General features: G+C 44.9%; 5 protein-coding genes and 1 non-coding gene across 8 annotated transcripts; 3 read left to right on the top strand and 3 right to left on the bottom strand.

Moving 5' to 3' along the window:
* Positions 1-1,223: 1,223 nt before the first annotated feature.
* LOC103987750 (large ribosomal subunit protein eL20z) lies at positions 1,224-7,163 on the bottom strand. The gene is made up of 4 exons (XM_009406138.3): positions 6,868-7,163; positions 4,426-4,504; positions 3,960-4,074; positions 1,224-1,446 (listed from the first exon to the last, which is right to left on the bottom strand). The coding sequence occupies exons 1-4, from the start codon at positions 7,058-7,060 to the stop codon at positions 1,387-1,389; spliced, it is 447 nt and encodes a 148-aa protein (XP_009404413.2). The 5' UTR covers positions 7,061-7,163; the 3' UTR covers positions 1,224-1,386.
* A 1,766-nt stretch (positions 7,164-8,929) lies between these two features.
* LOC135639877 (aspartyl protease family protein 2-like) lies at positions 8,930-11,128 on the top strand. Its single transcript, XM_065153862.1, has one exon. It carries the CDS (start codon positions 9,078-9,080, stop codon positions 10,806-10,808), a length of 1,731 nt encoding a protein of 576 aa, XP_065009934.1. The 5' UTR covers positions 8,930-9,077; the 3' UTR covers positions 10,809-11,128.
* A 1,844-nt stretch (positions 11,129-12,972) lies between these two features.
* Positions 12,973-14,524, top strand: LOC103987747 (GDSL esterase/lipase At4g10955-like). The gene is made up of 2 exons (XM_009406136.3): positions 12,973-13,339; positions 13,419-14,524. The coding sequence occupies exons 1-2, from the start codon at positions 13,179-13,181 to the stop codon at positions 14,398-14,400; spliced, it is 1,143 nt and encodes a 380-aa protein (XP_009404411.2). The 5' UTR covers positions 12,973-13,178; the 3' UTR covers positions 14,401-14,524.
* A 262-nt stretch (positions 14,525-14,786) lies between these two features.
* On the bottom strand, positions 14,787-17,353 carry LOC135639795 (transcription factor bHLH144-like). 3 transcript variants are annotated; one of them, XM_065153706.1, is made up of 4 exons: positions 17,206-17,353; positions 16,915-17,025; positions 16,659-16,817; positions 14,787-16,551 (listed from the first exon to the last, which is right to left on the bottom strand). In XM_065153706.1, exon 4 carries the CDS (start codon positions 16,337-16,339, stop codon positions 15,689-15,691), a length of 651 nt encoding a protein of 216 aa, XP_065009778.1. In that variant the 5' UTR covers positions 16,340-16,551; positions 16,659-16,817; positions 16,915-17,025; positions 17,206-17,353; the 3' UTR covers positions 14,787-15,688. The 3 variants fall into 3 exon arrangements, with proteins under 3 accessions (XP_065009778.1, XP_065009777.1, XP_065009779.1); XM_065153705.1 differs by having other exon boundaries at positions 16,915-17,341; XM_065153707.1 differs by having other exon boundaries at positions 14,787-16,817; positions 16,915-17,341.
* Positions 17,354-19,419: 2,066 nt separating this feature from the next.
* Positions 19,420-19,492, bottom strand: TRNAA-CGC (transfer RNA alanine (anticodon CGC)). The gene has a single exon. It is a non-coding gene; the product is annotated as a tRNA-Ala (tRNA).
* Positions 19,493-20,166: 674 nt separating this feature from the next.
* On the top strand, positions 20,167-22,391 carry LOC103987744 (cytochrome P450 CYP72A616). The gene is made up of 6 exons (XM_009406132.3): positions 20,167-20,419; positions 20,513-20,640; positions 20,711-20,931; positions 21,017-21,261; positions 21,351-21,723; positions 21,798-22,391. The coding sequence occupies exons 1-6, from the start codon at positions 20,268-20,270 to the stop codon at positions 22,221-22,223; spliced, it is 1,545 nt and encodes a 514-aa protein (XP_009404407.2). The 5' UTR covers positions 20,167-20,267; the 3' UTR covers positions 22,224-22,391.
* The last annotated feature ends 5 nt before the right edge of the window (positions 22,392-22,396 follow it).

Below are 22,396 nucleotides of genomic sequence, written 5' to 3'. Positions count from 1 at the left end.
GATTGTGAACATTTATTTATTTTTATTTATGATGCCACACATCAATTTTGTTTTCTTCACTTATGCAGCACTGAGCAAGCAACTATCTTGACATGCTAGTTGTTCTAGAAAATGTTACAACATTCTGAATATTTATCAACAACTTAACCGTCCCATTCAGATCAATACTCATCTTCAGTTGATCTGAAAAAAAGGAGTGGGCTTATAAGATTATCAGGGTTAAAATGAGGTTGCCACAGCTAATAAATCAATCAGATCAATACTCATCTTCAGTTGATCATAGTTGAGGTCCAGAAACCTTGATGTAGCTTGTTTCACTCGATTTCATCCAACAGTTTAAACGACAGCTTAGGTGGATCCATTTTATGATGCTATATGTTCCATTGATGAACCATGATGATGAGTTGGAATACATTTGTCATATGTTCCGTTAGTGATCTCACCCTATTTTGTTGTTAAGCTTTGTTAGAGAGAGAATTTGGTTATATGTCAGATACTGTTGTGTGTGTCTACATGTTGGACGACTTCTAACATGTGGTTTGCGCTCATCTTTACAAGTTTGTGCTTTATTTAACAAAGGGCATTATGTAGTGGATAAAGCACCAATGTCCCCTGTGATGCAAGATGTAAAACGTAATCCGATGATAAAAAAAATTACAAGCAACAAACTTATTTTAATATTAACTAGACAGTAAATTTTGTTTTTGCCTATAATAATAATTTATAGTTTTCATCCCTTATTGATAAGTGAATCAACTCGGTTATTTAATGCAGTTAGTATTTTATGTACTGAATGTTTGTCTCCTTCTTTATCTTTTCTTATATACAGTACTCGTAGCGTTGTCTCTAGATTAGCTTGCATTTTGGAACAGTTAAACGCATTAAACGTTCTAAGCTTCACATCTTCATTCAATCACCCTTCTTTATCATGTAATAAAGATAATATTAATTCATAAATTCAGTAAGATAATTTTGTTATAAATGTATATTGTAATTGATAATGTTTGTAAATGTATACGTATATAAATTCACAAGTATGACTGTTTCCTGCAGACGAGCTCCTGTGCTTCTGTGCTTCAATAAAAACTTGATCCACAAGTTAATCATAACAACTAACCGTATGAAGTTCGAATTAGAACAAACAACAAACTACAAGAAATAAAAATAGCGCACCCACCTCCCCGACAGATCTATTTGGGGATTCAAGTAAATGGGTGCCGATAAGAATCAATACATATAGTGTTTTTTCATAAATAAATCAAGAATTTATTTAGAACCACTCAAGAAAGTACGACTTTATACACACATATTACAAGCTCACATGAGAATCCACAAGCGTTCATGTAGAGTCGGAAGTATTAATTAATACACACAACATAACGACGATCACCACACATCAGCTCCCTTCGTTGCACCAATAATAACAGCAATCGCAGCAAGAACTGCCTGCTCATTGAACAACATCAACGCTCATCAGAAAGCTAGAAGCGCTTAAAAATTGTTTAAGAAAATCGGGTAGGTATTCCTAGTATAATACAAAGACATGCTAAATGTCCATTAACAAGTACTGCTCCATTAAGAGCACAAAGATCAAAATGATTAACCATCCACAGCCTAATCAGTGACAAGATAGGACACATTTATCCACATTCTGATTCATCCAGGTTCCTAGAACTAGACCAATAAAGCAAAGACAACAAAAAATAAAAGATCATTTCATCACTCTTGTATAAGATGAAACTCAAGAGCTAACCGTTCTAACTTGCCACTACATGCTTTCTCCAATTAGAGAACTTACATTATGCTCCCACTCTCTCCGAATCTTCCATCACCTTGATGGACTAGTGTGCTTCTTTCAAATCAAGTGAAACAAATTCTACAAGTGCTATGTTCACCATTCTTCAATTGTGTATATCATGAAATGCCGCTAACCTTTTATTCTTAGTATAATTTATCTTCAACTGCCCCATTATTTTTGTTATTTAATGCTTATTTAGCCTCACCATCCACAAGCAAAACTTCATCATATCCTATTCATGAACATTATTAATCATTATTCATTCATGTGCTCGATAGTATTACTGATAAAATGAGAGAATGAAGAACGAAATTGTAAAGGTAAAGAGAAAAGAGCATTCCAATTAGTATCACATTAAGTTTATTTATATATGATAAAAGAGAAGATTTCTTTAACTGAGCAAGAGATTTCCTCATGTAATTAAGGAAATCTCATATTCTATGCAGCTGAGGAAATCTCTCTATTATCATGCCTCGGCAAGATCGAGCTCCTGTCAAGGATACCGATCTTGGACCGATGCAACAAAAATAGTTTGCGGGCTAGAGGTTTCGTGAGTGAGTCTGCTAGTTGATCAACCGTATGGACATGAGAGACACGAAGTTGATGTCTGACAACTTGATCTCGTATGAAGTGAAAGTCGATGGCAATGTGTTTCATGCGTGAGTGGAACACTGGATTGACACATAAATAGATAGCTCCAACATTGTCACAATATATTGTAGGAGTATGGGTAAAGCTGACTTTGAGTTCCTTGAGGAGATTTGTGACTCAATTGAGTTCAGCAGCAACGATAGCAATAGCACGATATTCAGCTTCAGTTGTAGACCGTTTTAATTGTAGACTGAAAGAAGTTTGCAACCAGCTTTTTAAAGTTAGTGAAGGTTGTTGAAACTTCTGATTTATGACGAAGAGGGTATATCCATGTGTACTTAGTAAAATAGTCTACAAAAATAACATAAAATCTAAATTTATCAAAAGAAGTGACGGGAGCAGGGCCCCAAACATCAGTATAAATAATTTCAAATGGTTTACAACGTGAAATGGAGGAAGTGGCAAAAGGAAGTCTATGACTTTTATTGTATGAGGTAGATGAAAAATATATGCATGATACATGTATGAAGTAGATAATTGTGCGTGAGAGAGAGAGAGAGAGAGAGAGAGACGTGCACGATAAATCAAGTTTGTGGCTGTCTATGGTACAATTGTCAATGGCATGGATATGATCCAAATTTCTAAATGATACTTCTGATAGTTTCACAAAACATTTTACCTACAAAATTTATATGCAATAATTTTCACCACAATAGCAAACCTATGAAACATCATAATAAGTACAAAAATAAGCCTCTGAAACTTTAACCTAACTGGCACATTGCTTTAATGGAAACTAAAACAAAATTAGAAGATGATTCTCTCATTATCAAGGGAAATGAAAGATTTGCATGCAAAATTCTTATGCAAGACAACCTTACAAAGACTTTGCTTTGACCCATTAGGAGAATAAGAAACAGTTGTTCAAGTTTCGATGCATCCTCCTTGCATTTATGCCGGAGACGTCGCCAGTGCTATGGACTTTGACTTATGTAGATAAAAAATGATGAATGGGATTGTGGCACATGTATTGCTTGAACCAGTCAAATTTAAGACAGTACAAATCAGAGTACTAATTAAGTTGTAACTCTCCCTAGATCTAAGCACCAACACTAACAAACAGATTCGTCCTAACACAACGTGTGGAGAGGAGTTGGCCCAAAATGAAGTGAGAAAGATGGACCTAACAAGCAATGGGCAAGGCAGTGATGGTGCCAGGAGAGGGAGTGTTTTAATCCAGTTCTGGTGCCTCCTTATAACAAGATCATTAGAAATCCTCATAAATGACTCAAACAGATAAAATGATAGTTATTTTGTTACCATAATGCCCATTTGCATATTATTGGCTAGAAATTAATGTTTTAAAAATAGACATAGTTTAACCATTAAATATGCCTTAGAGCATACCAACACAGAATTACTAAGCAACAATTAATTGGTAATTAAAGTTCAAAAAAGTGGGAAGTGTAAAACAATTAACATAATAAACAAAAATCAGTTCATAAAATATAGAAGTTCAGAAACACGATAGTAAAACAACATCCATGTCTTTAGAGAAAAATTCACTTACCGCAATTGTGCAAGCAACTAAGCCTGGTTTCTCTCTGTAGTCTATTCTAGCACAAAGTAGAATAAAAGCTCCAACATACCATGGGATGGCAGCCAGAAAGAAACCAATTATGAACCTTCCAAGAACAAAAAGGCACTTATCATTAGCTTCCAAACAGATTAAGAACCGATAAAACACATTTAAAGGACTAAAAGAGGTCTACATACATATATTATACAGATATGCATGTTCATGCATATATATGAACATATAACACACATACATGTTCATGCATACATATTTTTAGATTCTGTTCATGCATATACATATAAGGGTATATGTATATGCATATAAATATTATATATTTATATGTGTTTTTATGCGCACACTTACGTAAACACATAAAAACATTTATATTAACATGTGCAGATGTTGATGTAGATGCCGCTATATATACATGTTTAGGGAAAAGTAAGATTTGACATACAAAAGCCAACCAATGCCCAAGCCACAGCAAGGAAGACGTGGCAGTCTCAATGGTCTTCCTTCAACAACAGGTGCATAACCTAGAAGGTGACAACGAAACATTAGATGCTATAGAGCACACTGGCATGACAAGAGATTACATGACCTAGTGTGGTGATCTTGAATCGGCAATGACTACAATTAAACTTATATAAAACATCTAAGTTTAAATCACTGATGTCGGCAAAACATTCATATAATAAGCAAAACAAATAAAATAAATTCTTTCCCAAATGTACCAAAATAGTTCATGGTGGAAATCGATTCAAGAGGCAATGTCTAAACCATTAAAAAATGTGACAAATAATCAACATCAATTTAGAATTTTGCACTATCAAAAAGTCAAGAATTTTAGATGGATAGACAAAAAGAATATGAATGAACTATCAACCCAAAGGAACTCTCATGCAAACAAGTGAAGTGTGACACTTCGAATGATAATCACTAAAAAGCTTCAAACAAGGGACATGTTTGACAGAGGGAGAAGTGGTCATTCTGTGCTGTAAGGCTCACATTCTAATCTAAATCAGAGCTTGCAAACTTCACCCCAACTTTTATCTTTTCTGCTTCTTATTCCTAAAGCACAAGAGAGGTAAGCTTTGGGTGCATAGAGAAAATTGAAAATGTGCATGAAGTTTGAAATGATAAAAAAATAAAAATGATAATGATAATTAGTCATATTTTAGTAACCAGCAACTTCAAAAGAAGACATATTTTGTCCTTCATATGCCTTATTGGTTTCTCACTATCAGTCCTTGAACGCCTCTTGTGTACATTAGGCTTAATGTAGATGGTTTTATTATGAGATCTGCATGAGAGTTCTTTCTAAATGATATCGTTTCTTAACCAACATATCTTTTTTCTCAAGAAAACATTTCTTTTTGCTAATTATTATTTCTTTACCAGTGGAATTTCCAGGTTCACACTAACTTAAGCATCCTCCATGCAGGCACATTCATTATTTAACTATCCTTAAAGATTTGGCAAGCATCTTTTCAAGATTCATCACAGCTACATTTAACTGTTAGTTCTCCAAATATTATACAAAATACAGGCTTCCAAGACTCCAACAATAACAGCAGAAACAGAGGGTTAATAATTTGTTAGTATGCCTATCCACAGTACCCATGTAACCTTACAATCCTTAGTGTTTCAGAGCCATGTATGTGTATCAAAGAAAAAAAAACAAAACGTCCTGGTCATCAATAGTTAAATGAATGGAGGCCTACCACTTATTATTAAGAAAACTTTAGATTTTGAAGAAACAAGAAAATCCTATTTTTAGAGATTACAGAAAAGACATCTCAAATCATTTGGCTTTGTGAACTATTATCCTAATATTAATATTTTACACAAAGGTGGTATCGAGTCTGACCAAGGTAACTCAATTTGGCACCCACAAGAAAGTACTCTATTCCTCTATTTTGCTGCAGATTGTGTATATGCAACAAGACCCAAAGAAACCAGCAAGGGGTATTATATATGCAATAAGATTCAAGAAACCAGCAAGGAGTTACAGACACAAAAAATACAATAGCTAGTCATGAAAGAAGAAGATGAACCCACATATTTTACATGCAATAAGAATCAAGAAACCAGCGAGGAGTTACAGACTCAATAATCCAGTGAGGAGTTTCCGATGCAAAAGATTTACAAAGATCTGGTAGAAAGATAATCTACAAAAAGAACCAGATGCAATAGCTACTCATGAAAGAAGACGAAGTAGAAGCCACATATTATATATGCAATACGACTCAAGAAACCATCGAGGAGTTACAGATGCAAAAATTTTTACAGGTATTTGGTAGCAAGATAACCTACAAAAAAAGAGCTATATGCAATAACTAATCATGTAAAGAAGAGGCCGCATATTACATACGGAATAAGACTCAAGAAACCAACGAGGAGTTACAGATGCGAAAAATTTAGCAAAGATCTCGTAACAAGATCATGCAAATACACAAAGGAGAAGAAGAGAAAGCGGATCACATTCATGTGATTCAGACTGTTACAAAAGCCCCATGGGATATTTCTAATTGAACGAAGAACCCATCCTCCCGATCGTTGAAGATAACAAGAATCGGCGTTATATAGAAAACAAAGAAACCATTCAGATCCCATTTGACCTGTCCGCTTGCCCTAATTTCGATCAAACTAAGCCCCTATCTTATCTTTCAACCCTCTGTGCCGCTATGAATTCCCTCGACCACTTCGAAAGTGACTTGTGCCAGACAGACAACCCAACAATACTCAAAGAAATCGTTATTAATCATGCATCAAAGTTGCATACTACCCAAAAAACGAGATGGGACGACGAAAGATCCAAGACCCAACTAACGACGACAGACGACAGACGAAGTGAAGTGAGCAAATCTACGGGAATCAGTAGAGGAGGGTAGCACACCGGGGACGGCCTGGTAGCCGTGGGCGTAATAGGGGGGCCCAGACTGCTGCGGCGGTGGTGGAGGTGGAGGGTGGGCAGCGGTGAGGCCCGGCGGCGGCACCGGCTGGGGGAAGCCGATGGCGGGTTGGGCGTAGTCGTGTGCGCCCGAGAAGGTGCCGTACTGCCCCTTGCTCTTGCCCTCCTCTTCGCTCATCTTTTCGCCCTTTTCTTCCTTGTCTCCCCTTTTCGCCTTCTCCGCTCCCTTTTCTTGGGTTGCTTCGTCTCACTCTTCTTCCCACCGATGTCATTAAGGCTTTACCCTCCGCCTCGTTTCATGACGTCAAGGAGCAATTACTATGCTTTCCACACCCTATCGCTCGTTACTCACAAAGCTACCTGCAGTTTTATGAGAGCCAGACTCGAAGAAGTGGTGGGACCCGACGGAAGTGATCACGACAAGCCAGACGAGTGAGCCAGCTAAGCCCGGACGGGACGGGCAAGTCGGTGGTCCGACCTCCATGGAGACTTCAATGCGGCGCGAGAAGCAGCTGAACCGACCCTTCTTTTCAGCCCGTAGGATTACCCGGGCGATGGTTGCAGAGGCAGTGCGGGACCCACACATCCTGCTCACGGTTGCCGTCTCCCCGTCGATACGAGCTGTGGGATCCTCCAGCGAAGTCGAAGGCGATGCGTGGTGTCATCGCTGTCATGTGTGGGTCCCAACCATAACTACGTTGTCGACGGGTCGAGTTGGGCCGACTTGTCTTGTATTCTCATACGCAAATATCTGGCCCAACTACATCTCTCCGAAAGGTCCATGCATCACCGTAGATGCAAGCCATCTGCCGTTGTCTCTCCGACCATCATTTATCTGACCATGCTTTGTTCTTACGAGAATGATGAGAAGGAGGAGGAGGATGCTTGACTGAGGGGGCTCGTGACGTGACAGGGTCCGAGAAGTCGTAAAGTCAAATGACCGATTTAGTTGGCTTGAATTTACTGATCTGGTTTCCACGTGGAGCCAAACAGAGAAGCCAACGAATAGGTTCATCATCCAGAGTAGGTGCAACTCATAACGTGACCGTCAACAACAAGCAATTGACCAAACCCATTTTGCCTCGCTGGAATCGATTCATCCTGGCACCAGTTTCGCCTCCAAATCTTTGGTGTGAGATCGATGAAGCTGCTGTTAGAGGGTTGACTTATCTAATAGAGCGATCATTTACCAATGTTTTTTCCCAAAAAATTAGACATGAATTGATATCAATTTGACATCGACCTCTAAACAATAAACAAAATATCTTTTATATGATTCGTTATGGATATCACGAATAAAAAAGTGTGTGATTGGATTCGGCAAGGAACATTTCTTGCTGGTTATCGGAGAACAGGCATCACCCTCGTGTTCCACCGTAACGGCAGCCGACACGGGCCTCTGTCGGTGAGGCGACGTGTGGTGTTATGACGGCCTAACGAACATTTTGTTGCGGTATCATTTTATTAGTTATATATATAATTATACTTGTGATTTCTCCTCCTCCTGCATATATTTTTCTTTAATATTGTTACACACATGCATATACACACGTGAAAGAGAGCTGATTGGTCCAACACTCCATATGTGTGTGTTCCGTCATGTGTCACCTTGAAAATTCAGCGGACAATCTCGTCTTATTTGGAGGTGGGTCCACCGGACGTCATGACGTGGAGAAGAAGTAGCTGTTGCAGGTAGCCCGACATTTTGACCATTTGCCCCGTCTTGACTCTCTTCACACACCAATCCTTTCGAACAACCATGTCCTCGAGCAAGACCGATTGGTGCGCCAATTAATGACGGCCGCCTCATTTCAGAGCCCTTCTGTAGCTAGTACAAGCAGCACTGGTCTATTTTTGTTAAGGAACACGAAGCACGATGGTCCAACATGATCGATGGACGAGTGGTAAGGAAGCCATTAGCAAGCCATGACCAAGTGAACAAGCACAATGATTCAAACACCGACGGCAAACCATAAACTACTGTAGACTAAGATATAGTATGATGAATATAGCGGTCTGAGACGTCTACGGAACCGCGTCTCAGCCTTCAAAGCTGGGGAGTCTTCTCGGTCACGCAGGCGGCAGAAAAAGAGGCCTCCTGCCACTGCCTACTCCGTCTTCGTCTTCATTAGTCGCTTGTCTCCTCATCCTTCTATTCTGCTTATTATTGGGTTCATGAAGGTCGAGCTCCGAAGATGTCTTCCTCCAAAGCAATCCTTGTTTGGCTTCCCCTCCTGTTCTGCTGCTGTCTTCTCCGACCTGTTCGTTCGTCGGTTTCTGTCTACAACTGGAGCTCTTCAGCGACACATCGATCTCGGCTTCGCGGGATCGAATTGCCCACCCACTTGAGCTTGGAGGCCATCACCTCCTCCGGGGAGCACAGCTGCGACCACCAGCTCGACGCGGCCGGCTCTTCCGCCGGATCGCCGAGCAAAGATAGACACAGGCCATTAAATGGCGCTATGGAGAGCGGGGTGGAAGACGACGAAGGTGCGAAGGATGGCGCGGCACCGGCCTTGAGGCTCCAACTTAAGCATCGGTCCACGAGGGACGCAGCGGCGGCCGACAGGACCAAGAAGGAGTCATTGGAGCATTCGACCTATAGGGACGTCCTCAGAATCGAGACTCTCTTTAGGAGGATCACCGAAAGGAAGAACCAAAACGCCATCTCCCGCCGCGCCGCCGCGGCTGATCGCCACCCGGTCGTTCCGGAGATGAGCCAAAAGGCGGCCATGGCGACGCCGCCGGAGCTGGCCGGGCGGCTGATGGCCAGTGTCAAATCCGGCGCCACCCTGAACTCCGGCGAGTACTTCATCGACGTCTTCGTCGGTACGCCGTCGCGCCACTTCTCCCTCATCCTCGACACGGGAAGCGATTTGAATTGGATCCAGTGCCTCCCCTGCCATGACTGCTTCGAGCAGCACGGTCCCGTCTACGATCCCGTCGAATCTTCCTCCTTCCGCAACGTCAGCTGCTCCGACCCCCGCTGCGGCCTCGTCTCGTCGCCTGGCCCGCCCCAGCCCTGCCGCACCGCCGCCGCCGTTGGCGGCCGCGACCAGGCCTGCCCCTATTTCTACTGGTACGGCGACCGCTCCAACACGACAGGCGACCTCGCCCTGGAGACCTTTACCGTGAACCTCACCGCACCAGACGGGAGCGGCGCCGAGTTCCGCCGCGTGAACGACGTCATCTTCGGGTGCGGGCACTGGAACCGCGGGATGTTCCACGGCGCCGCCGGCCTCTTGGGCCTCGGCCGCGGGCCGCTCTCCTTCTCCTCCCAGCTCCGCTCGCTCTACGGCCACACCTTCTCCTACTGCCTCGTCGACCGCAACAGCGACCTCAGCGTCAGCAGCAAGCTCATCTTCGGCGAGGACCAGCGGCTGCTCGGCGACCCGGAGATGAACTACACCACCTTCGTGGCCGGGAAAGAGAACCCCATCGACACCTTCTACTATGTCCAGATTGAGTCGATCAAGGTTGGCGGCGAGGCATTGCAGATACCATCAGCGACGTGGGAGCTGGCGAAGGACGGCAGCGGAGGGACTATCATCGACTCCGGCACGACGCTGAGCTACTTCCCCGACCCGGCCTATCGGAAGATTAGAGAAGCCTTCGTCAAGAAGGTTAAGTACCCAATGGCGGTAGACTTCACAATGCTGAATCCTTGTTACAACGTGTCTGGAGTGTCGAAGGTGGAGCTGCCGGAATTCGCGATCAAGTTCGGAGACGGCGCGGTCTGGAACTTCCCGAAGGAGAACTACTTCATCAGGCTGGATGCGGAGGAGATCATGTGCCTGGCGATCCTGGCGACGCCGCAGTCGGCGCTGTCGATACTGGGCAATTACCAGCAGCAGAATTTCCACATTTCGTACGACATGAAGAATTCCCGGCTGGGATTCACGCCGAGGAGATGCGCCGAGATGTAGAGCCAGAAGCCACCAGGTTCCCGACGGCATTCCAAGGAACAGAAACAAAAGGAGAATTTCAGTAGGTGTGTAAGTGTATTGAGCTTTGGTCACAGCTTTTTGCCCCTAAAGGAAAGGTAGGGAGCTCAACATTACAGCAAAGCCATTTTTGTCACCTTCCTTTTCCTTCTTCTTCTTCTTCTTGCTTTTCACTTTTGGCCTGGTTCTGTATCTACGTAGGTCGGTGCTCCATTACTCATCACACAGAGTTATAATCTGTAAGGATACAGTCTTCAGTTCCCTCACCATAAATGTAAGAAGGGAAATCCAAGCTTCCGCCATTGTTTTGCTTTCATCGGTCATGAGATTTGTCCTTGCATTACTTTCTCTACTGGTAAATATTGACAGACTTCAGATAGGACAACAGTTCAGAATCTCTGTTCTGCCGATAGACCTCCATATCTCACGTATTCTACTCCTTTTTTTTTTTTTTTTTTTTTAAAGCTTAAACTTGCTTCTTTAGACAACATTTGCTTAAACATCAATGGTATTGATAAATCATATTTTGGATTCTAATTACGTCACGCTTCACACCGCATCACGCCCCTTCCAAGTTAGCACGAGGGGTGCTTCCCTGCGCAAAGCCGAGACCCATACAGGGAGGCACTCCCTCGGCGAGTCCCGTCTCGGAAAGCTTGGGACGGTATCGCATGACGCCATTTCGTGTATACCAGGCAACGACCACACAACGGTATCATCTCGTCACTCAAGGGATCGACTGTCACGTTAAATTCACGTACGATCGATCCTCGCCCAACAGTATAAAAGCCATTGACCAACATCTAGCCAGGAGATAGAGAAAAGGGAGAAAAAAGCGATCACTAATTTAAACTACGAGAGGCCAAAATCGAAAACCCCCCTAACGAGAGCCTTTGTGCAGGAGCTCGGCCACCCCTGAAGCCATGACCATCTCGACCAAGAAACGCCTTGCTAGAAGACGACATCACTATCTCGACCTCCTGATACAACTTCAGCATTTCTGTCAACCAACCGAGAGACACATTCCCAGAAGACGACGTTGACAGCCCGACCCTCGATCCAACCAGCTCCAACACTTCTTCCGATCGATCGAGAACTCCGAACATCGTTCGATGGACCAAACCGTGCTGACTCCTCAATCACAACGAACGAATTCACCAACAAGTATAGTCTTGCCAAACCAGGGGAAAAGTCATACTCCAGTAGTGGTTTCTGGAAATCTCCACAACTTCAGGTAGAAATCAGCCCGTGTAGACTAACACGATAGATAATGTTTATAATTCAAGTCAGAAACTAGCGATCAAGTGTATCGAGTTACTTGCATAAACCAGTCACTTCCAGCATCTTTGTCGCTAATGCAGCTTAGATTACCACTTCCTACGCTGGTCAGCAATAACAAACGGGGAAAAGAAGATAGCGGGAAATAAATAGAAAAGGAAAAGATGGGTTACTTTGCCGATGAAGTCCACTCGTACCACACTTCGATGACTTTGATCCCATAGCTAATCTGCATGGCCGCGTCACATGTGAACCGGAGATAGAGAGTCAACATCCTGCGGAGAGCGCCGGCTCTGCCATCACCGACTCCCACTAACGGTGACTTGAAGAAGACGTACTTTTGTATTAGTGGATGTCGATCCGTGATTTCTCTGTCGTTCTTTTCTCTTGAATGGGATTCGTCCAACCTCATCAGGTGGATCGAACATGTTACAGCTAATCAAATATAGCACAGTGTTCTTCCGGTTTACTCGTTAGGCACCGAGATTTAGTACAGCCTCATCCGGGGGTCCTGCCGACACGTAGCTCCATCCAGAAGTTTCGTCGCCTCACCCGAAGGTTCCGCCGCCTTCCGTTCGAGTTGCGCAGACGCAGACCCGCTCGCCGACACCGCACCGTTGACTGGACTGACTGGGGGCAACTGAATCACCATTGGAAGTCGTCTGGGCGACGTGTTTCCCTGCTGGACTTCACGCGCCTGTGGGCCCACTAGTCGGGTGGAGTCTCGTTCGCCCCTGATTCTCTTCAGGGCTGGCTCAGCCAGCTTCCGAGCAGAAGTCCTACGAGGTGGAACAAGTCAAGCGGCCGTTCTTCGAGAGCGCGGCGCTCGCGAGTAAGAAGACTCGTCGCGTTTCCGCCATCCGTCGATTCCAAGGGGCCTCACGAGCACGACGCGGAGAAGAGAGAGGGAGAGAGAGAGCACGCTGCCATTCGTTTCGAGCTCATATACATATGCATCGCTCTTTGGGCTGTTGCTTTCGCTAGTTTATCCACCCGCTTCGCCTCCTTTCCTCGCCAATAAACAAGAAGAAATAGCGTTGAGGATAGTCGCAGGGAGGCGAAGCGGAGGTGACAATGGTGGTTCAGTTCATGGCGAAGAGCTCTGTAGAAGAAGATAGCAGAGGAGGAAGGGACGGAGATGCGGCTGGGGTGGCCCGGCATCCGTACGATTTCCTTGAGTCGGGTCCTCGCAATCTACCCTCCCCCAATTGGAGAGATCTCATCCGCTCCAGCTGGTACGCTTCTCTTCCTCACGGAGGCTTTTTCTGTGGTGCTTGCAATGCTTTTAACTTGATCCCGGCGGGGCTTTTGCAGGAGGGACCCGAACTACAAGAGAATGGTGATAGCTTGCTTCATTCAGGCCGCGTACCTGTTAGAATTGGACAGACAAGATAAGAGGACAGAGGAGAATGGCCTCGCTCCAAACTGGTGGAAACCATTCAAGTACAAGCTAACACGGACTCTGATCGACGAAAGGGATGGCTCCATCTACGGCGCGATTCTGGAATGGGACCGATCTGCCGCCATGGCCGATCTGGTACCGGTGCGGCCGAGGGGTGCTCCCAAGGCCGTTCTGGCGCTCCGTGGGACGTTGCTGAAGAGCCCTACGATACGGAGGGACTTGCAAGACGATCTCCGCTTCCTTGCACGGGAGAGCTTGAAGGGCTCCGTCAGATTCGCGGGAGCACTCGAAGCGCTCCAGTCGGCCGTCGCCCGCTTCGGCAGCACCAACGTGTGCATTGGCGGGCATTCCTTGGGAGCTGGCTTTGCTCTCCAGATCGGCAAGGCATCGGCGATGCAAGGCGTGTTCGTCGACTGCCACCTGTTCAACCCTCCCTCGGTCTCGCTGGTCATGAGCCTAAGGATCATAGGCGAGAAGGCGAGCTCCGTGGTGAGGAGAATGAAAGTTGCGGCTCGTAGCGGTGAGGTCGCGGCTGCCACAGAGGAAGCCAAGGCTTCGGAAAAGGATGGGTCGTCCGCAGAAGCCAAGAGATGGGTGCCGAATCTGTACGTGAACAACAGCGACTACATTTGCTGCTACTACAACGACACCGCCGGTGTCGGTGCAAACGGCAGTCCAGATGCGGTGAAGCCAATTCCTCGCAATGGGGATGCGGCGGCGAAGTTGTTTGTGGCATCGAAGGGGCCTCAGAGGTTCCTGGAAGCTCATGGACTTCAGCAATGGTGGTCGGATGATATGGAGCTACAACTGGCTCTCAGCCATAGCAAGCTCATAGACAGGCAACTGAGGTCCTTGTATGCCGTCTCCCAACCCCATCCCTCATCGAAATCCTAGTAGAACCAGCTGCTTGGTGCATCTCTTCTTCTTCTTCCACCTCTTTAATTTTAGTTCTTTGTCCATAATGGTGATACGTGCATGAAGCATTTCATATAATCGACACAAACAGTTGATTGATTCAGATTTATAGTAGAATTAGGAGTGCTAATATGATTGGAATCAGAATCGGAACCGAACAGATTTAGCGATTCGTTGATTCTCTGTGGTAGAATTAGGTGTGAGAGAGAGATGAACAGAGAAACACTAAATAAGCTAAGTTAACTCAGCTCAAGTTACAATGAAAACGGATTAAACCGTGATCGAGGAAAACACTACATAATTAAAAGCAATTCCAGAAAATACTTTGATAATTCACTTCTTCCTCTTTGTTCTCCGTTTCGATAGGAGAGGAGGACAATAATAACTACCACGGACAGGTCTTAGCTCATATATTGCCAACAACAATCAACACCATAGCGCGATCGTAATAGATCATCGAGACGATCTTATATCATTGTACGCCGTTTATGGGATAATTTGTAGATTCATAGCGGCTGGTCCGAACATTATTTCTTATCCAAATACAATTTATTTATCAGGGAAACGTCGCAGTGCAACAAAGGAGACAACACCTACGATCGGTACCGTCGTCTCCTCTTCTTCTTCTGTGAATCATTAGTGCATACGGCCAGGGCCGTGGCCTTGATCTCCAGTCGGTGGACCACCGCAAACTATGATCCAGCACAGATATCGGATGATCCCGGGCAACATATTACACCGTCCCGAGCAATCCTTCGCCATTCCAGTATCGCCTTTCTTTTCGCCGCGCACCACCGAGACCGGGAGGGCCAATGCCGCCACCACCAGCATCGTCGCTAGTATCGCGGTCACTCCTCGGGACGCCATCGCGATGTTGCTTCTGCAGCTGAGCTTTATGCCTCCGTCATGGGACTGCTTATATAGCCGCTGTTGGGGACGATGGCTTGTGGTCATAGGAGAAGAATGAAGTGGACTGGTCGACAGCATGCGAACCGAATGGTTTCGCAGTTGCTCTGATGATGCGTGCACGAAACATGTCACGGTCATTTGCGTCGTTCTCACCGAGATTTTGTTAGCCGAGTGTTCTCTCAAGATTACCACCAGCATGACGAGAAGATATCTCAAACAGAGTGGTCCTTAGAACTAAAGCGTGGATCTGTAATGCCACATCAAACATCCGCAAATGCTTCTTCCACCAAACAATGGCTTACAACAGAACCAAAACCAAAACCTGAACTCATCTCCGTCGATCGTTGCCATCAATCTTTCAGTGGTCGAGGTGCTTCATCCCGAGCTTCTTCACTTCAACTTTGAGAGACTTCAGATACTTGACAGCCTCGTCGAGAACAGCAGGAGTATCCATGCGATCACCGCAGGGAATGATGCCCTTGAGTGTCTTGACCATCTTCTTCATCTTCTCCCTTTTGTGGCTACTACTGCCGACGTTGCCGGAGACTTGTTTCTTGGAGGAAGCGGACTTGGGTCGCGACGAGCATGCAGTATCCGGCGAGCTGCTTCCCCAGCTGCCCGGCGTCCTCCCGGTGCTGACTACATCATCGTCTTCGCCGTCTTCGGAACTCAGCAACGCATCGATATCTTCGGCGTCCTCGTCATCGTCTCTGTACGCGCTTTTGCCAGCCTCGTAGGCATGGCTTCCATGGACATCGAGCCCCGGAGAGCCCAACTTGTGGGCCAGGGAAGGATGGAACATGACCCGGCTCCTGTGGCATGTCTGGTCAAAGATGACAAAGTTCCTGGGGCAGGTTTCAGATGGCTGGAACTCGATGTTGTTCAGCGGAGAAGGGAAGTCATGATGATGCTCGTGCCCTGCGACAGTGGAGTCGAAGCCATAGCCGCTCACATCAAACGCGTCCTCAGGCGGAGCCTTCCCAGCAAAATATCTTGGGTTCCTCTGCATGGCGCCTCGCCGTCAGTGGGAACGATCCGATGACGATGAGCAGGGAATGACGCTCGAGGACCGAACGCTTATCTGATTAGCTCTTCCTCGATGAGAGCCTTGTGACAGAACAAGAAACAAGAACACAGAAGCAGACTGCAGATCCGACTTGCTTTCGACGCTAAGCTTTCCACCTACGTAACAGGCTTAAGCAACTGGCGGAAGTACTCAGCCTGCCACATCCCAAAGAAAGGGATTAATGGCACTGTGGCAATCTGCTTTCAGTAGAAGATCATCGAACATGAATTCACCACCACGAAAGGTTTGTCATGGAGACTACCTGACAAACTTGCAGCAATTGAGAATAAGCAATGATCCTAACGCTCATTATGATCTCCGAAACCTTGGTTGCTGTTTGGTGTCCCTTCAGAATGACTTCAATGTGCATTCCCAATTTTCTCCCGGGAACAGCGATCCTCCCTCTAGTATCCCAGCTCAGCTGTCGAGAATTCACCAGATCAGCACAAACTCTTTATGCTTTTAACAGGAGGGCACAAAGAATCAGCAGGATGATGCAGAGAAGAATGGACAGAGACCTTCACACGATGACACCAAAGCAGACGACCAAGGGAACGCACTCCCCGTAGAAGTCAGCAGCCGCCGACGCCCACGGCATGCTTGCAGGCTTGATCTCGAATCCTCGGGTCCTGCAGACGAACGATTAATGCAAGCAGCAGCTCAGCTGCTAAGCACAATATAAACCACCACGGGGTAGAGAAGGAAACCAACCCACGCATGCAGCAAGCTCAATCTAAGAAGCCCGAAGAGGACGCGAGAGAAGCAAATCCCACGCGGCCAAAAGAGATAAGATATAGATGGAGACTCACGGGGTGATTTCTGCACGGGTCAATGCAAACCAACGAGATCCAGCTGAGATCACGAGTACCAGAAGCAGGAGTAGCCAGAGACAGGGGAGGGGAGTTCGATGCCCTACGAACCCTATATGGATTGGGTCGGTGGCTTGGACTGTGAAGCCCCCTTCTTACTGCTCCCCTCTATATATATCTCTACGTCTCTGTCTCTTTCTTCTTCCTTTCGAGGTAGCTAATGATGGGAGGTTCCAAAGCCATGATCTCCTTCCTGCGCTTTCATTAAGACGGAGGCAGAGCAATCGATGAGGCGTGGAGGCAGGGTGGGTGGATGTGCGTCTGCGTGCGCTCGCCCGCTTCGTCTTGATTGCGCGTGATGCTCCTCCATCCGATGCCGAAGCATTTGAAGTGGACGCCTTTTTGCCTTCCTCTCTCTCCCGTTCCGCTCGTTCCTGTCGTCGGATCGTTGGAGGAGGTGAAGGAAGCCGTCGGATCCCAGGGGCCCGTTCGAGGACTCGGGGAACTGCAGAGGGAGGGCGGGAGATGGTGGCGATTCCTATTTGCTACGGCATTCGGGTACATGTGATGGTGGCCGGGGGCAGGCCATCATTTGGGTGCGGTGTTATCATCATGCGGTCTGCAGCGGGTGAGGGGGAGAGTTAATAGGAGCGTGTGTGGGGGGAGGGACAGCGAGGCCTACGGAGCACGCGTGGGCAGTTCCATTTGCGGTGAACGGTGAACCAACCGACCAACCAGGCCGTGCCGCCGTAGGGCGGGGGGCGATGGCTGTCGTCTCTCTCCGTAATCGATGTCCCGGTTCCCCAGCATGATCTCGCCCGTTCTTGTGATGATGGCAGGTGATCCTCTGCTCGTGCTTATGGGATTAGAGTTCAGAGTTTAATATAACGCATTTACTTTACGATGAGTGGTCCCGATGACCTCACAAGTGGCCCCCTTTTCTTGAGTCAGGCTTGTGAGAGCGCCGCGTCTGATGAGAACCGACCGGGGACGGATCTTTGGTACGCTTATCTGAGTTCCTTGTTGGCGGTGACTTGGCCATAAATTGGGCCTGAATGGGCTGAAACTTTCCGCTCACATAGGTATGGGCTTAACCCAATTCACTAGTTGCTTATAACTGCATTTTTTTTATATTTTATTATTATCACGAGAATAAAATTATCTTAATGTTTTTAAAATAATTCCTAATATGGAAAAAATTTCTAATTTTGAGTTTTTTTTCATAAATCATCTTAACTCTGAAAATTGCATATATTTCACCATTGATGGTATGAAATAGATTTTTTTACCCTTATCTTCATCGAATCCATCGTTGTCTTCATCTTGCATCATCGCTCGTAACCCATGCGTCCTCTATTTAAAATTTTTTTAAAAAAAAGTGATAAATTTCCTAAAGAAAATTCACTTTAAAATTTATATATATATCATCTTAATTTTGAAAAATCCTCGTATTTCATCATTGTCTTTGCCTACAGCCTATATGTCTCCTTCTTCCTTGCGTGAGGGAAATGCAAATAAGAGGTTGATGACTTCGATAATAACAAAGGGCAAATATCATTTTATGAAAAAAGATGTTCTATGAATTTTTTTAATTGAGATCTTTTATGAAAAACATTAAATTTCGAGTTTTTTTAAATTAAAAAATATAGGAGGTCTAAAAGAATGAATAAATTTAATATGTTTATCAAAGTACATTTATTTATCTAATGTGGCACTCGAATCAAGAGGAAATATGATAGTCTTTATGATATTTTTATTTAGAAATATAAATCATCATACAATCAAACATGAGACTCTATTAGAGTAGAAGAATCCATGGATGATGGACAGGTACAAAGGCATGATTACAGTTTGGTATAGTCGTATACAAACTCTCCTCGAACATCTCCCTGCAGGCAGTAAATTCTCACATTTATTCCTCTAAATTTAATTGAGTCCGAAATGTAAAAAGTTACCTATATCACATTATAATTAATCTCCCTATGTTGCAAATAATAAAAACATCTTATATTTTTTTTTATAAATTTCTCATTTAAAAAATATTAAATTTAATCACAAGAGAACTGAATGTCTGTAATATTTGAAGTTGATATGTATTTTATGGTTCATGACGAGCGTTTTCTCCAATTAACTGGAGAACATTAAATTACAAAAAAAAAAAAAAAAAAAAAAACATAAAAAAAACATAAAAAAACATAAAAAAAACATAAAATTTGGAGACGCGGGGAATCGAACCCCGTGCCTCTCGCATGCGAAGCGAGCGCTCTACCATATGAGCTACGTCCCCATTACGTCAAATGAGTGTTTCCAGCTTTTGATATATCTAAATAATAAAATATTATATATTTTTTATTTAAACAATACTGAATAAGACGATTCTCGAGGTTACCACTTATCAATTTTATTTGTCCCATATTATTAATTTTATATTTTTTTAATAATCCCACATCGTTAGTTAGTTAATTTTTAAAGCCTAAAATTAGTATAAATAAACATCTCCTTTAAACCTATGAAATCATCAAAAAAAGAAAAATCTTTAAGCATTGTGAAGGTATGATATTTTTTATTTTATCGGTGGGTTAATTTATTAAAATCAATTCTAATGATAATTTGTCGTCACAACAAGTCAAAGTGACGGTGAGTTGTTAAGGTGACAGACTGTCGCTGATGGTCCAACTCACAAATGTGATGAACGTGTTCATGTCGATCACTGTATATGTTACAGTTCTTCCTTGGCGAGCACGCATCTCGGAGCTGCATCAGTCGCATGGCATCACCAACTCCAGATACTCATGTGCTGGTAGCCATCACTCCATGAAAGATAAATAAGCTACAGGAGGTCGTAGGTTTGGAATTGGAAGCCATAGGCCGTTGTTCCTCGTCGGCGTTCCTTGGTCTCCAAGGCAGTGTGGAAATCCGCGTGCAAATTTTGGAATACAGGCAACAGGTCAAACAAGATGCTGTGTTCCAGAGCATTAGCGTCTTGGGGATTTGGTGGCTTATAAGTCATTGTCCATCCCCTTATCCCGGTGTCCCAACCGAGGAGAACAGAGGGAGGAGGAATGATGGCAGAGATGCTCCGTCTTGCTCTACTTGCATGCTCACTCGCTGTGCTTCTCTTCTCTTGCTTCAAGGTGGCATACTCCCTGTGGTGGAAGCCCAAGGCATTGGAAAGGCATTTGAGGCAGCAAGGCATCAGAGGCAACCCTTACAGGTACGGAACACTGAATCAGAAGGTTGAACCTTCGTAATCGCTTCCTTGCTGAATGCTGAATGCTGAATGCTGCTGCTGCTGATCTGATAACAGGTTCTTTTATGGGGACCTGAAGGATGACATGCACGCCAGAATTATAGCCTCGTCCAAGCCAATGGATTTGTCCCACCAGTTCGTTCCTCGTGTTGCTCCCCTTTTGCATCAGATAGTTCAGAAATATGGTAAGTCTGCTCAAGCAAACACATGGGTTCTGCCGCATGTTTGTGGTCTGATACTTGGTGTGTTGCACAGGAAAGATATCTGTTGTTTGGATTGGAACGACACCCAGAGTGATCATTCATGACCCGGAGTTGATGACGAAAGTGCTACTTGATCGAATGCAACAGTTTCGAAAGTCTCGTCTCAACCCTCTTGTAAAGCTTATAGGCATGGGGGTGCCTACGCTCGACGGAGAGGAATGGGCCAGACGGAGAAGGGTCATCAACCCCGCATTCCATCTCGAGAAACTGAAGGTTTGTATTCCATCCCCTCGGTCTTCGACGAACACCAATCACTAGCTTAATCTTGACAGAGTCGACATCACATCCACGACTGCAGGAAATGGCGCCTGCATTCCTGAAAAGCTGCGTCGATATGGTAGAGAGATGGCGGAACTTAACCAGCCCTGAAGGATCTTGCGAAGTCGATGTATGGAACGAATTCCAGAATCTGACAGCGGATATCATATCTCGAACGGCTTTCGGGAGTAGCTACAAGGAAGGCAAGAAGATCTTTGAACTACAGAAGGAGCAAGCTGTTCTGGTGATGGAAGGAGCTCGGGCTCCATATGTTCCAGGCTTCAGGTGAATCCCCTACAGCTTCGTGCTTGATACAAGATGATATATACAGAGTTCAAATCACTTGTCCTCACGAGATACCATCATTTGCACAGATTCGTACCAACCGCGAAGAACAAAAGGAGAATGCACATACACAGGGAGATCAAGAGCATGTTAATGGATATGATCAACAAAAAATTAGACTCTATTGCGAAGGGCGAATCCACCGCTGATGATTTGCTAGGCTTGCTGGTGCAATATAGCAACGACGGGGATCACGGCAATTGCAGCATTACAACTGACGATGTGATCGAGGAATGCAAGCTCTTTTACTTTGCCGGCCAAGAGACGACATCGGTGCTGTTGACATGGACATTGATTCTTCTATCCATTTACCCAACATGGCAGCAGAGAGCACGAGAAGAAGTTGTGAGCGTCTGCGGCAAGAATTCGCCTGACTTCGAGTCTACAAGCCGCCTAAAGACTGTAAGAAGAGAAGCCCTTTACATCTTTATACTGGCACTCTGGGTTTCTTTGATTGAGGTCATCTTTTTGCTCAGGTAACCATGATATTGCATGAGGTTTTGAGGTTGTATCCGCCTGCGACTGGCATTCTCCGGCGAACCATCAAGACCACAAAATTGGGAGGCTTCTCATTCCCTGCTGGAATTGAGCTTTTCCTGCCCATACTCCTCATCCACCATGACCGAGAAACATGGGGGGAAGATGCAGAAGAGTTCAAACCGGAGAGATTCTCAGAAGGTGTTTCGAAGGCATCAAGGACTCCAAATGCGTTCGTTCCTTTCGGATGGGGTCCAAGGATTTGTTTGGGCCAGAGCTTTGCCATGATAGAAGCAAAGATGGCTTTGGCTTGCGTTCTCCAGCATTTCTCCTTTGAACTGTCACCTTCCTACGCCCATGCCCCTCACGATGTCGTCACTCTGCAACCACAGTCTGGAGCTCAACTTATCCTACATCAAATCTGAGACCACGGGATCGCTCTCTTATATCATTATTATGTAGTCATGGGCGGTCGAATTAGATAAACTAGTAGATTTTCTCGACATCTTATGCTGATATAAAAGTTGTTCTGCCAAGAAAATGACGAGCCTTGAAAAGAGTAGAATCCAGACAACAGAGCGTCATTATTTGTAGTACT

The sequence above is a fragment of the Musa acuminata genome, chromosome BXJ3-6 (genome assembly GCF_036884655.1).
Source record: "Musa acuminata AAA Group cultivar baxijiao chromosome BXJ3-6, Cavendish_Baxijiao_AAA, whole genome shotgun sequence".
Taxonomy (NCBI): domain Eukaryota; kingdom Viridiplantae; phylum Streptophyta; class Magnoliopsida; order Zingiberales; family Musaceae; genus Musa; species Musa acuminata.
This window is presented reverse-complemented; position numbering and strand designations above follow the sequence as displayed.

Bases quoted from the DNA above. Each gene is read 5' to 3' on its own strand.
- LOC103987747 (XM_009406136.3), top strand. From the start codon at position 13,179: ATGGTGGTTCAGTTCATGGCGAAGAGCTCTGTAGAAGAAGATAGCAGA. The intron at 13,340-13,418 runs GTACGCTTCTCT...GGGCTTTTGCAG, and splicing joins GATCTCATCCGCTCCAGCTG to GAGGGACCCGAACTACAAGA.
- LOC135639877 (XM_065153862.1), top strand. From the start codon at position 9,078: ATGTCTTCCTCCAAAGCAATCCTTGTTTGGCTTCCCCTCCTGTTCTGC.
- LOC103987744 (XM_009406132.3), top strand. From the start codon at position 20,268: ATGATGGCAGAGATGCTCCGTCTTGCTCTACTTGCATGCTCACTCGCT. The intron at 20,420-20,512 runs GTACGGAACACT...ATCTGATAACAG, and splicing joins ATCAGAGGCAACCCTTACAG to GTTCTTTTATGGGGACCTGA. The intron at 21,724-21,797 runs GTAAGAAGAGAA...CTTTTTGCTCAG, and splicing joins CTACAAGCCGCCTAAAGACT to GTAACCATGATATTGCATGA.
- LOC103987750 (XM_009406138.3), bottom strand. From the start codon at position 7,060: ATGAGCGAAGAGGAGGGCAAGAGCAAGGGGCAGTACGGCACCTTCTCG. The intron at 4,075-4,425 runs GTATGTCAAATC...TGTTCTTGGAAG, and splicing joins TTGGGCATTGGTTGGCTTTT to GTTCATAATTGGTTTCTTTC. The intron at 1,447-3,959 runs GTAAGTGAATTT...TTCAATGAGCAG, and splicing joins TAGTTGCTTGCACAATTGCG to GCAGTTCTTGCTGCGATTGC.
- LOC135639795 (XM_065153706.1), bottom strand. From the start codon at position 16,339: ATGCAGAGGAACCCAAGATATTTTGCTGGGAAGGCTCCGCCTGAGGAC.